This window comes from Lotus japonicus, chromosome 1 (genome assembly GCF_012489685.1).
Source record: "Lotus japonicus ecotype B-129 chromosome 1, LjGifu_v1.2".
NCBI lineage: Eukaryota > Viridiplantae > Streptophyta > Magnoliopsida > Fabales > Fabaceae > Lotus > Lotus japonicus.
The window spans coordinates 120,468,879-120,480,492 of NC_080041.1; the positions used below are offsets into that span (position 1 = coordinate 120,468,879).

Consider the following 11,614-nt stretch of genomic DNA (forward strand, 5'->3'; position numbering starts at 1 on the left):
ATAATTCAATGTCAAAACTATTCATCTTGCGAAACAATTGGAAAGCAAACATGAGATGAAATTGAATAATTATGAATCTCAACGTGAATTTTGTGTTGCATTGGTGAAAATAATTTTAACATATCTATTACAATTAGAAGACATTTGCAATAACAATCATAATATTATATTATCATTTAATTATCTTATTACAAATATTATTTTATTTCATCACATGACCCAACACTTTCATTCTTTTTGCAGCTTTAACTCTTTCAATCTTCAAAATCCGTTTCTCAAGAGAAGAGACATATTCTTTTGGTTGTCTCATTCGACCTTCATTGTCGCTAGCTACTCCCCCAACAATAGTTTCCTTTTTAGGTCGCCCATGACTCTACAACTAATCTAAGGTGCCCTTTCTTAGTGTCCTTTACAAATTCTAAGCTAATAGTAACGAAAACAAAATATTTATTTCACTAAATCATTCCATTCTAGAAATGTTATCACAAATACAAATATATAAATAGGTTGTCGTGAATAGAGATTGACCGTGCCCTTATTATTTTAGTTTTTCTTTTATTGACCGCCATAACCTAATAAAATAAAACTCATACCAATCACTATTCAGAATCTTTTAAGCAAAATAAAAGTCACAAATAAGAACAACATACCAGTACCTATGCTAAGTCAATATGGGGTAGTGGGGTGGCGGTGCGACAATGGGATCGGGTGGTGGAGCGAGGCATATCTGGTGGCGTTGGCAGAGGGATTAAGAAGAGGTCGGGCGAGAAGGTGAGGGTGGGTGGATGAGGATGGAAGGGCTGAGGGTGAGTGTGAGGGTGGAGTTGCCTAAAGAAGGAGGAAGAGACCGAACGAAAGAGTGAGAGTGAGTTAGTGTAGTGGTTCAACACTTCGTCTTTTAAGCAAGTGATATAAATTTGATTCTTAACTCTTATAATTGGAAAAATCTTATATCAAACCCCTTTCACAGGACAAGAGATTAGTTTCATTCCTATCGATTATGATAATACATGAGTAAGAATAAAAGAATGCAAACATAATTTTAGCAGAACATAATTGAAATCTTTTTCATTTAATCGAGTTAGGTACAAGCAAAAGTACACGTATCGTTAAACTCAATTCCAGTGCCCAACGCCCCAACCAACACGTGAGATGTACTTATTATGAACTCATAATTACTTGAATGAAGTCTTTTTACTTTTCAGATAGACAACGCATTTAACGAAAGAATGTTTTGAGAACAAATTTTGAGGATCATTCCAATAATAGATTGAAGACAGTTCAATGTAGTTGAGGAATGAACTTTTTGCCCCGATTATTATAAAAAAAATGCAGTTGAGGAATAAATTTGAATGCAACTCATTATAAAGTTATGCATAATAGTTTTCCTTTTGTAAAATACACACCGCTTGAAGCGAAACTCAATTTGTAACTAGGATTATTTTTCCTAGATGTGAATTTGATTTATTTTCTCTATAAAAATTTCATAATGTTTAATCTCCAATATTAATCAAATACATAAAATCAGTCTTTGTTATTCATTTGTAGCCATTATTGTTCATTAATGACCATTTTTTAGCTGTCACACAATAAATTAGTGGTGATTTAAACCGTTAATGTGTCATAACTAACTACTCCCTCCGTTCCTTATTAACTGTCCACTTTAAAGAAAAAATTGTGTTCCTATATATATGTCCACTTAAAGTTTCAAGAGAGCATTTATTGATGTTTTTCCAAGAAATGCCCTTACAGAAACAATAAATGAAGAAAGATAAAATACATTATAAAGGGTTATATAGGAAAACAAATAATACTTTTATGAAAATCAACACAATTAATTGTTTTCCTTAATTTGTGTGAACCTTCTCTTTCTGGACAGATAAATAAGAACGGAGGGAGTAACTTCATATATTTTATCAATGTTGGGGACTAAAAGTAAAAGTTATGAATTTTTTTATATCAAATCCAATTTAACCCTATTTTAGAGGTCTAAACACATATTTAACCCTTGTAAGTTGTAACTAATACACTCTTGACTAAAAAAACCTTCATGAAATAACTAAATTGAAATTCGAAAAACAAAATTACATGAAATCTTAGCTAGCATCTGCTTTAGAAGATCCAATATAAAAATATTTGTGTCTGTTTCCTTTTCCTTTTAGAGGCTGTATTGTTTTCTGACGTGGATTTCTCAACCTTTTAGCTTTCATATGACTCTGAGCACAAATGAAGCAATGATGTCACTACAAATCTTACCTTCAATGGTTCATTGATTGATTCCAACCTACCATTCTCACAGAAATGAAAGATCATCAACTATAGTTGGTTTGTGTTGTGTCATGTGTGTATAGTGCCAAAAGGTAACAACAGAGATATCAAAGTGAGGGACCATGGAACCATGTTGGAAGTGAGAGAAAGCAGAAGGGTCACCTGTATTTGAAAGTGAAAGCTCATGTTACTGACCTATCAGCCAAAGCTACCTTTAGCATAATTTCCATTCAAAATTGTGAGAAAAAAGTACAAAACTTGCTCCTTAAACCAAATCTACTCAGGTTTAAAGGTTAGGAATAAAGGGTCCCCTTCTCTGCAAGAATCTTTCTTTTTGCTTTTCCTTATGTAGCTACAGCTTATCAGCTTTCCCTTTAGACCCTCCCAAACAAAGGAAAAATAAAATTGTCATTTCATTTATGACTGAAAATGATGAAATGTCAGACTCAGCTTGTGGGAGAGGAGAGCCCTGTGTGAGCTGTGGTGTTTTCATTTGCTTTCAAGTTTCAACCCTTATCACCACCAGACTGTGTAAACCAAATGGCACAGAGTTGTTTTAGCTAAAGAAGATATTTCGGATTTGAGTCCTTGTGAATGCAGCTGTTACATAATTGATAGGGAGAACTTTTTGCTCATAGAGGTTTCACCAGTTCCAACAAGATTGACTCAGTGGAGGATACCTGTAATTAAAAAAAAAAAATAGTTCCAACCTTTATCACCACCAGCTTGTCTTAGCATGCTCTGAGAAAAGCTGATACCTGGGGAAATGGTTTCTATGCTTCACTGGGATTTGGAGACTTACTGTTGTCTGGTTTCTAAATGTATGATTGATTATTTGGATTTTTTTCAGTTGGGTGGCCTGTGCTAGTTCTGAAGGTAATTTAAGCTTTTGTTTTCTTCCCTTTTCTTATGTTTAAATTTTGTTTTCTTCCCTCCATCCTTTTCCCCCTTTTGTTTTCAGTTTTTTGTTTTAACTTTGAAAGAACCATATGTGATGTCATGAATTTCAGTTCATACAATCTGGGTTGGTTCTTTGGTTTTGATGACCATGGGAGCAACTGGTGAATATCTGCTACTAAAACATTCAGTGATTTTTTATCCAATTTTTTTGGGGAAGTTTTTCATTCTTTATGATATTGAGTTATGGCTAAACTTTTCTCAAGTTGTTATACTTTTTTTGTTGATTTTCTGTGAGATGATGAATTTCTTTGGGACATCATTAGCCTCTTTGGCCATGGCTTAACTAAAAAAATTGAGTTTATTCAGTCAGTAGATCTTAATGCTTGATTGTTTTAGTTCTTAGATTCTCATTCTTGCACTTCTTTTGTCAATTAAAATTAACATTTCTTATTATTGTTGCAGGGTTTCTGCTTGTGCTTCCAACTTCCAAGCTTCAATTTTGAGAGAATTTTAATCATTTTGAGAATATAATGACAACTAAAGGCCATGCTTCTCTGTTTCTGGTATTGGTTACCGTTTTACTTTCTATCTATCACTCAGAGCAACTTCAATCCTCCAACTCTCATACCCTTCTAAGAATTCAACAGCTATTGGACTTTCCTACTGCTTTAAGCAAGTGGAACAACAAGACAGACTTTTGCAGCACAGATTCAAACCCTTCCCTCACTGTAGTGTGCTATGAAAACACCATAACACAACTTCACATTATAGGTGAAAGAAGAGCTCCAATTCAAAATTTCTCAATAGACACCTTTGTCACAACACTGGTGAAACTTCCTAGTTTGAAAGTTCTTACATTGGTTTATCTTGGCATATGGGGTCCATTGCCTGGTAAAATCGCTCGTCTTTCGTCGCTGGAAATAGTTAATGTGAGTTCAAATTATCTCCATGGTTCAATCCCTCAGGAAATTTCATTGATGTCAAATCTTCAAACACTGATCCTTGACAACAACAGGTTTTCTGGACAGATTCCTGATTGGTTTGATTCACTTCAGGCCTTATCTGTGTTGAGTTTGAAACACAATCTGTTCAATGGAACTCTACCAAAATCTCTTGGTAGTTTGGAGAGTTTGAGAATTCTTTCACTTTCACACAATCACTTCTATGGAGAAGTACCTGATTTGAGCCTTTTGACAAATCTTCAAGTGCTGGAATTGGATGGAAATGCATTTGGACCTGAGTTTCCTAACCTTGGTCACAAGCTGGTTGCTCTAGTGCTAAGAGATAACAGGTTTAGATCTGGTATCCCTGCTGAATTGAGCTCATATTTTCAGCTTCAGAGATTGGATATCTCAGCAAACACATTTGTGGGGCCATTTCAGACATCACTGTTGTCTCTTCCTTCTATCACTTACCTGAACATTTCTGGGAACAAATTAACTGGGATGCTCTTCGAGAATCTGTCTTGCAATTCTGAGCTTCAAGTAGTTGACTTGTCTTCAAATCTTTTAACTGGGAGCATACCTAGATGTTTAGTGTCAAATTTTTCCAGTGATAGGATTGTTCTGTATGCTAGAAATTGTTTAGAGGAAATGAACCAAGATCAGCAACCACCACCCTTTTGCCACACTGAAGCCTTAGCTGTGGGAGTGTTACCTGAGAGAAAGAGTCAACACAAACAAGTATCCAAGGTAGTTCTTTCCCTTGGCATAGTAGGTGGGGTTCTTGGAGGAATAGCACTTGTTTTGCTGATTTTCTTTGTTGTTAGAAGAGGAAATGCCAGAAGCAAAATGAAGAATCCTCCAACAAGATTAATATCCGAGAATGCAGCTTCTGGATACACCTCTAAGTTGCTTTCTGATGCCAGTAACTCTCTCTCTCTCTCTCTCTCTCTCTCTCTCTCTCTCTCTCTCTGTATCACACACACACACACACACACACACACATGCAGGTACTACTATCTCATGCTTGTCTGAATTTTATAAAAGAAACAACAGATGTTTATTTGCAGTTGATTTTTTTAGTCATTGAAGCCCAAAAAATGATCTGTAATGATGTTTCCGAGAAGATATGGAAGAATCATAACTCATTTATACATTTTCTTTAAATATTTCAATTTTATATATAGGTTGACAAACATATCTTTTCCTTCTATATAAAGGGTATATATCTCAAACAAAAAAGATGGGAGCAGTTGGTCTGCCAAATTATAGAAGTTTCTCATTGGAAGAGATTGAGGCAGCTACAAACTACTTTGACTCAAATTCTTTAATGGTTGAAGATTCTTATGGGCAGGTATGCCACATTTTCTCAACTTATATGTTTCTAAATCTTTGAATCATGAGTTTTTTATTGAATGATTCAATAAAATAGAAACTGAAGCAGCTAAGACATTTCACTAGTATAAGCAACCAACCTTTGGTTCATTCTGTCTAGTACTTCATCACAGAGAATGAAGGTTTTGCTAGAAATTCTCACTTTATCTTTTTACATTTGTTCTCAGATGTACAGAGGTCAGCTGAAGAATGGCTCACTCGTGACTATTAGGCGTATACAAATCAAGAAACGATATAGCACTCAAAACTTCATGCACCACATAGAGCTGATATCAAAACTTAGGCATCGTCATCTAGTCAGCGCTCTTGGACACTGCTTTGAATGTTCTTTAGATGATTCAAGTGTCAGCAAAATATTTCTTGTCTTTGAATATGTGCCGAATGGCACTCTCAGGAGCTGGATCTCAGGTAACTCAACAGAAAAAATATTTTCTCATGTTGAAGGTTGTAAAAATGGTATTATTCTAGCAACCAATAGAAAGAAAAGATAGGGAAAGTTCAGTACCAGAGGGTATTTCCTAGATACAAATTCATTTCTCTCCTATTTGAGGAGCAAGTGTCATTGCACTAGTATTTTCTGTAACTTCCATGTCATGAACCAACTATCTCAAAAGGCACAGAAGTTCTGATACCATGTCTTGAACCGACAATCCCAAAATCATTAGTCGATGTTAGGTGAAGACGCATTAATAGTTTTATAGTATATTTCTAACATTTCATCTCGGTATCAAGTTGTAATCTGGGAAGCACGGACACTTCAAAACAGAGGCGTGTCCGCGTGTCCGACACGCGGACGACACGGACACGCCACCGACACGTGACCGACACGTGTCGGACACGTCTGAGGCGTGTTTGAATAAAAAAACATTATTTCTTGGCTCGGACACGGCTTGGACACGGCTTGTATATTGAGCCGACACACCTTTGTGGCTGGACACACATATGGGACACTTATCTAATTAAACATCAAACAAACGTAATAAAAAACAATGATTCAGTGGGCTCATAACGCACAAACACGACGCTTCTCCTCTCCTCTTCTCTTGCGTGTTTCATCTCCTTCCTCCGCCAGCGGCGGCGCTCCTCCTTCTCCACCAGCGGTGACGTTTCCTCCTACTTCTTGGTCTTCTCTCTTGCTTCCCTTCTCTGTTACTTGAAATAGGTAAGACCTTTATTTTGTTTTCACTCTGATTTTGCAGTTTTTACTTGATAGAGAGAGTGAGCATGGTTAGATTATTTGTGTTTATGAGTATTGGATATTGATATTCTGGTTTTTGCTTCCTTCTTTGATGTACTGTGAAGGCTTTCTTCCCTTGCTTTTATTGGTTCTTTGTTTTTCCTGTTTGTAATAGGGTTTGCACCCCTTAAGTGCAATTCATTTATTCAATCTCATTTTACTGCACATCATTGTACTTCAGAATTGTAAGATCAATCTGATTAGGTATCAATAGTGTTAATTACAAATATACAGATATACTATCCTAAATTAGTTTCTTAAGGTTTCTCCTAATCGATTATATTATATGTACATATACACTACCATAAATATGTAAGACTTTCTGAAATTTTTGATTACCATACAGTCAGACTAATGGTTGAATGATGTTTTAGTTCAAACTCTCCTAATCTTTGGTAAAATGTAGCCTGATATTGATAAATAGTACAATTTTCAAGCTTCTTTTGCTTCTATTAAGAAGCATTGTTACTGACTTAATTGTGTGTGTTATTGTATTGAATTGATCAACATATTATAGTACAATGTTCTCTTAATTTTGTGAACATATTATCATGTTTTTTAATATATATATATATATATATATATATATAAGCCGTGTCCCCGTATCCTATTTTTTAGAGTTTAGCCGTGTCGGCGTTCCCGCCCGTGTCCGTGTCCGAGTCCGTGCTTCATAGGTTGTAATGGAAGATTAAAACAATAATGCCATTTCTTCTCTCCTCCATCTGACTAGTATTTTTTTTACTTTTACAATTATGGTATTGATGCCTCATCTATTTTCTGGCAGATGGGCATGTTAGAAAATCCCTGAATTGGACCCAACGCATAGGAGCTGCAATTGGAGTAGCAAAGGGAATCCAATTTTTGCATACAGGGATTGTTCCTGGTTTATATTCCAACAACATCACAATAGAAAATGTTTTGTTGGACCAAAATCTTGTTGTGAAAATCAGCAGTTATAACCTGCCTTTGCTATCTAACATGGGAAAGGTATGTTTTATAATATGAGATTAACTTTGTTCTTTAATTTTCCTTCAAAATAATGCTTCGTGACATTTGGTACTCATTCACCTTAGCTTAACGTTGCAGGTTCGGCATGGAAATTCTTCGAACGGATTAAAACATTCTAGCATCAATAAAAGGTGCGCGGTAGAAATTGTCCATTTCTGTCAATCAGTCCTAACATGCACACAGTCTCTGTTAATGAAAAACAGAACTCACCCACATTGTCATTTACATACCATATTATAGGAGTGGTAAGGTGTCATGTAGAAAAATACCTAGGATCATGATTACTAGTGTTTGAGCAAGCTTTTTGAAAAAAAAGCAAGCTTTTTGAAATGATTTCTGCTGTTTTGTAGTGTAAAGCATGAAGATAAGTCTGATATATATGACTTTGGAGTAATACTACTGGAACTCATTCTGGGAAGGACAATAAAGGCAACCAAGGATGCAGATGCTTTTAAGGATCTGGTAATAACATGAACTCTGAATCATTTTCCATGTGACAGTTCCTTTGCCAATATTGCTTTCTTTAAATCTTTCAAATTTATTAACCATCAAATTAATAAAATTTTCTGATGTTTAAATCAGATTTTAACTCTCATCACTTATGCATAGCAACTCATTATAAATCATTTGCAATTCTATGACCCTGATTCTGTCAATTGTATCATGATCATGCAGCTGCAAGCAAGCATAGGAGCTGATGATGAAGCTCGAAGAAGCGTTGTTGATCCGGAAGTTCGCAAGTTAAGCTTGGATCAATCATTGAGGACAATGATGGAGATTTGTGTGAGGTGCTTGGCTAAAGAGCCAGCAAATAGGCCTTCTGTAGAGGATGTTTTGTGGAATTTACAGTTTGCTGCTCAAGTTCAAGATGCATGGAGAGGGGATTCTCAGAGTAGTGAGGGTTCACCCAGCTCGCCTTTAGAGCCTCGAAAACTAGCCTTCCATTAGTGTCAATCAAGATATTTTTACCTTTGTTTTTTGTATATTTCACTGTAAGCTTATTAGATTAATGTTTGAAGAATATAAACTTTATAGCTTAAAGCATTAGAGAGTAGTACAAGTTCTCAATGTTGTAACACCTTGGCATAAAGAGCCAGTTTGAGTAAAGTTTGAAAGGAGCACTTGAGTTTTTGGGCTGAGAGTTTAAGACATTATTGAGGTTTTCTTCTTTTCATCTTGATGAATAGTTTGTTTATATGATTTGTTCATAATACCCAAGATGTCTAATTTCTCCTCGGGCCAACTTTATGTTAGTTTTGTTTTATGGTCTAAACGTAAAAGCACCCTTGTAGGTTGTTTTTTTGAGTTGTCTTTGCTCATGAGATTAGTTCAGTTGAAAAAGTTGTTCATTTTTTCATAGCCAAAACCACCTAAAGTTTCTTGCCTTATAGGACTCTTCTTCCCTCACCTCTTCTATTCTTTACTGCTTTGGAGTATAACAAAAGTACTTGTTACCTTCAAATCATCACTTGTTGCATTGAGTGAAAGAGGACGTATTGGCATCAGCATTGGGAGTATTGGCACCAGCATTGAAAGATGACCTGTTGGCATCAGCATTTGAACATCATATCCCTCTTCTTCACTAGCACCACCTTCTCCAACAACCACCCACAAGTCATCAGGCCTTTTTCTGGCTTTGGTGACGCGCTCAAATGAGTCCACCTCCATGAAAGCGAAGCGTGTCGCGCTCTCCGGTTTGAGCTCCGAGATGTCGCAGTTAGCCTTTTGAGCTCCGAGATGTCGCAGTTAGCCTCCCTCCTTCTCTTTAATCGCAACTGCCACCTTCTTGCTTTTCTGAAAAATTCCTTCTTGTTAAGTTGTTGTAACTTGTGATATGGTGAAATTGAATTCAATGCTTGTGTTGTGAGTAAATTTGGTTATTATTGTTATTACTTAAGATGAGCTTGAGGCACTCTTAAAATTGCTATCAGTTTGCCATGTAAATGGTATTGAAATTTTATTACTTTTTGTTGTTGTGCTGTGCACATTGTTGTTGTTCTGGCTATTCTGGCTGTTTTGGTTATAATTAATACCAACAAGGCAAGTTGTATACTCCAATCTGAGGATTTGTGCCTTTGATTTGCATGCTTGGCTTGATTTTCTTACTTGGTTACTTTCTTCCCTAAATATGTTGCAGTTTTATAAATGGTTTATGGATCTTGAAAACTGCCATGAAATCAGGGGGTTTGTGATGTCTTGTTGTGACATTGCTTCACTCTAAGTTTGTTGTATCTTCAACACCATTAAAGATTTTCAAAATTTCATCACTCCCCCTTTTCTGAAAATGACTATCAATAAGTTTTCATTGTCTGGAAAGAACCAGAAAAATTCAGGAACAAAAGACAATTTTACTCTGAAAAATTGTTCATAGCATCCTCTATATTATAGATACACAAGCACAACAAACAAATTTAACTCATAAAATTGAGGTACAAGCTCACTTTATTAGTCCAACATCAACATCACACTATATGCAACTCATCAACCCAGCATATGAACAAAAAGGAAAGAAGCAACAACAACATCTTGTTGTCAACACATGACATCACATTTCAGCCTTGGTAGCTTTGATATCCTCCCCATGGACATTTCCCTGGTGAGCAGCAATATCAATAACCTTAGCCTGCCTCTTCTTATCCTCACCCACCTTAGCCACCGTGATCCTCAACACCCCATCTTCCAAACTCGCCTTAACACCATCCAAGTCCACATTCCCCGGCAACCTGAACTGCCTCCAGAACTTTCCATTCACCCTCTCCGCCCTGTGCCACTTCTCATTACCCTCCTCCTCCTCCGTCTTCCTCTCGCCGCTTATCCGCAGCACACGGTTGTCCTCCACCTCAATCTTCACGTCATCTTTCTTCAACCCTGGAAGGTCTAAAGAGATCACGTGTGCGGTGGAGGTTTCCTTCCAGTCTGCACGTGCCAGAGCAAGGGTCTCAAGGCCTTTAGGAATGTTGAATGGTGTTTGTTCAAGGATTCTGAAAGGGTCATCAGAAGGGAACATCATGTCCAAGAGGGAGGTCCTTGAGTATGGCATCAATGCATGGGTTCTGATGCTGCCTATGGTCAAGAACAACACTACTCCCACTAGGAACAGAGAAGAAGACATTGGAAGTTTGAGTGTGAAAGCCATTGATATGATATAGTAGGTTGTTACAGTGGAATCTCAATGATAAAATTGTTTGTTTTGTTCTATGTATATATGTTGGGAGGAAACAGCATATGTTGGGTTGATATATATAGGAGATGCATGCTGGCTTTCTGGATAGTTCTTTGATGATTTTCCGGGTAAAAGAGTGACTGGGAGATAGATATCTGGGACTGTCTAGAATAGAAAGTTGAGAGTTCAAGAATATTCAAGAAAGTTATGGATGATAAAAAAGAACCTGACACATGGCGGAGTAAGATCCACATTTTCTAATGTGTTCATCACACCTCTGCACGAACATGCTTTTTTTTTTTTAATTTTTCAGATTTTTTTTCGTAGCTAATATCATTATAGTTGGTAGTCATGACTCATGAGGGTGATCTTTGACATTACCGTCAGGGTACTAAGCCGTAGTTTGGTTTCATTCAACAAATTGAGAATCAAACATTCAACTATCTTAAGGAAATGTTAAATCATTATATTTTATTTTGGTACATCGGAAATATAAATTACACACTTAAGAAATTGATTGTTGAATATCGTTTTGAGAATCAAACATTCAACTATCTACTTAAGAGTTATGGGACATAAGGGCATTGCTCTGGCACACTATGAAAATGAGGGTTCAATATCCTGCAATTCATCATTTAAACAATTACAGACTAAATTTTAGAAGTTTAAAAAATTCATTGCAAATAAAACCATGATAAATCA

At 36.3% G+C, this 11,614-nt stretch overlaps 2 protein-coding genes across 2 annotated transcripts; one reads left to right on the forward strand and one right to left on the reverse strand.

Annotated features, from left to right (window-relative positions):
* Window positions 1-2,365: 2,365 nt before the first annotated feature.
* On the forward strand, window positions 2,366-8,920 carry LOC130729921 (probable inactive leucine-rich repeat receptor-like protein kinase At3g03770). Its single transcript, XM_057581773.1, has 8 exons — window positions 2,366-3,144; window positions 3,631-5,034; window positions 5,330-5,463; window positions 5,672-5,912; window positions 7,526-7,728; window positions 7,828-7,880; window positions 8,100-8,211; window positions 8,425-8,920. The coding sequence occupies exons 2-8, from the start codon at window positions 3,699-3,701 to the stop codon at window positions 8,695-8,697; spliced, it is 2,352 nt and encodes a 783-aa protein (XP_057437756.1). The 5' UTR covers window positions 2,366-3,144; window positions 3,631-3,698; the 3' UTR covers window positions 8,698-8,920.
* A 1,157-nt stretch (window positions 8,921-10,077) lies between these two features.
* LOC130729922 (16.9 kDa class I heat shock protein 1-like) lies at window positions 10,078-10,980 on the reverse strand. The gene has a single exon (XM_057581774.1). It carries the CDS (start codon window positions 10,883-10,885, stop codon window positions 10,295-10,297), a length of 591 nt encoding a protein of 196 aa, XP_057437757.1. The 5' UTR covers window positions 10,886-10,980; the 3' UTR covers window positions 10,078-10,294.
* Window positions 10,981-11,614: the final 634 nt, after the last annotated feature.

Excerpts from the sequence above, each read along its gene's own strand:
- LOC130729921 (XM_057581773.1), top strand. The coding sequence starts at position 3,699 with ATGACAACTAAAGGCCATGCTTCTCTGTTTCTGGTATTGGTTACCGTT. Across the intron at positions 5,035-5,329 it reads TAAGTTGCTTTCTGATGCCA|GGTATATATCTCAAACAAAA; the intron begins GTAACTCTCTCT and ends TTCTATATAAAG. Across the intron at positions 5,913-7,525 it reads TCTCAGGAGCTGGATCTCAG|ATGGGCATGTTAGAAAATCC; the intron begins GTAACTCAACAG and ends ATTTTCTGGCAG.
- LOC130729922 (XM_057581774.1), bottom strand. The coding sequence starts at position 10,885 with ATGGCTTTCACACTCAAACTTCCAATGTCTTCTTCTCTGTTCCTAGTG.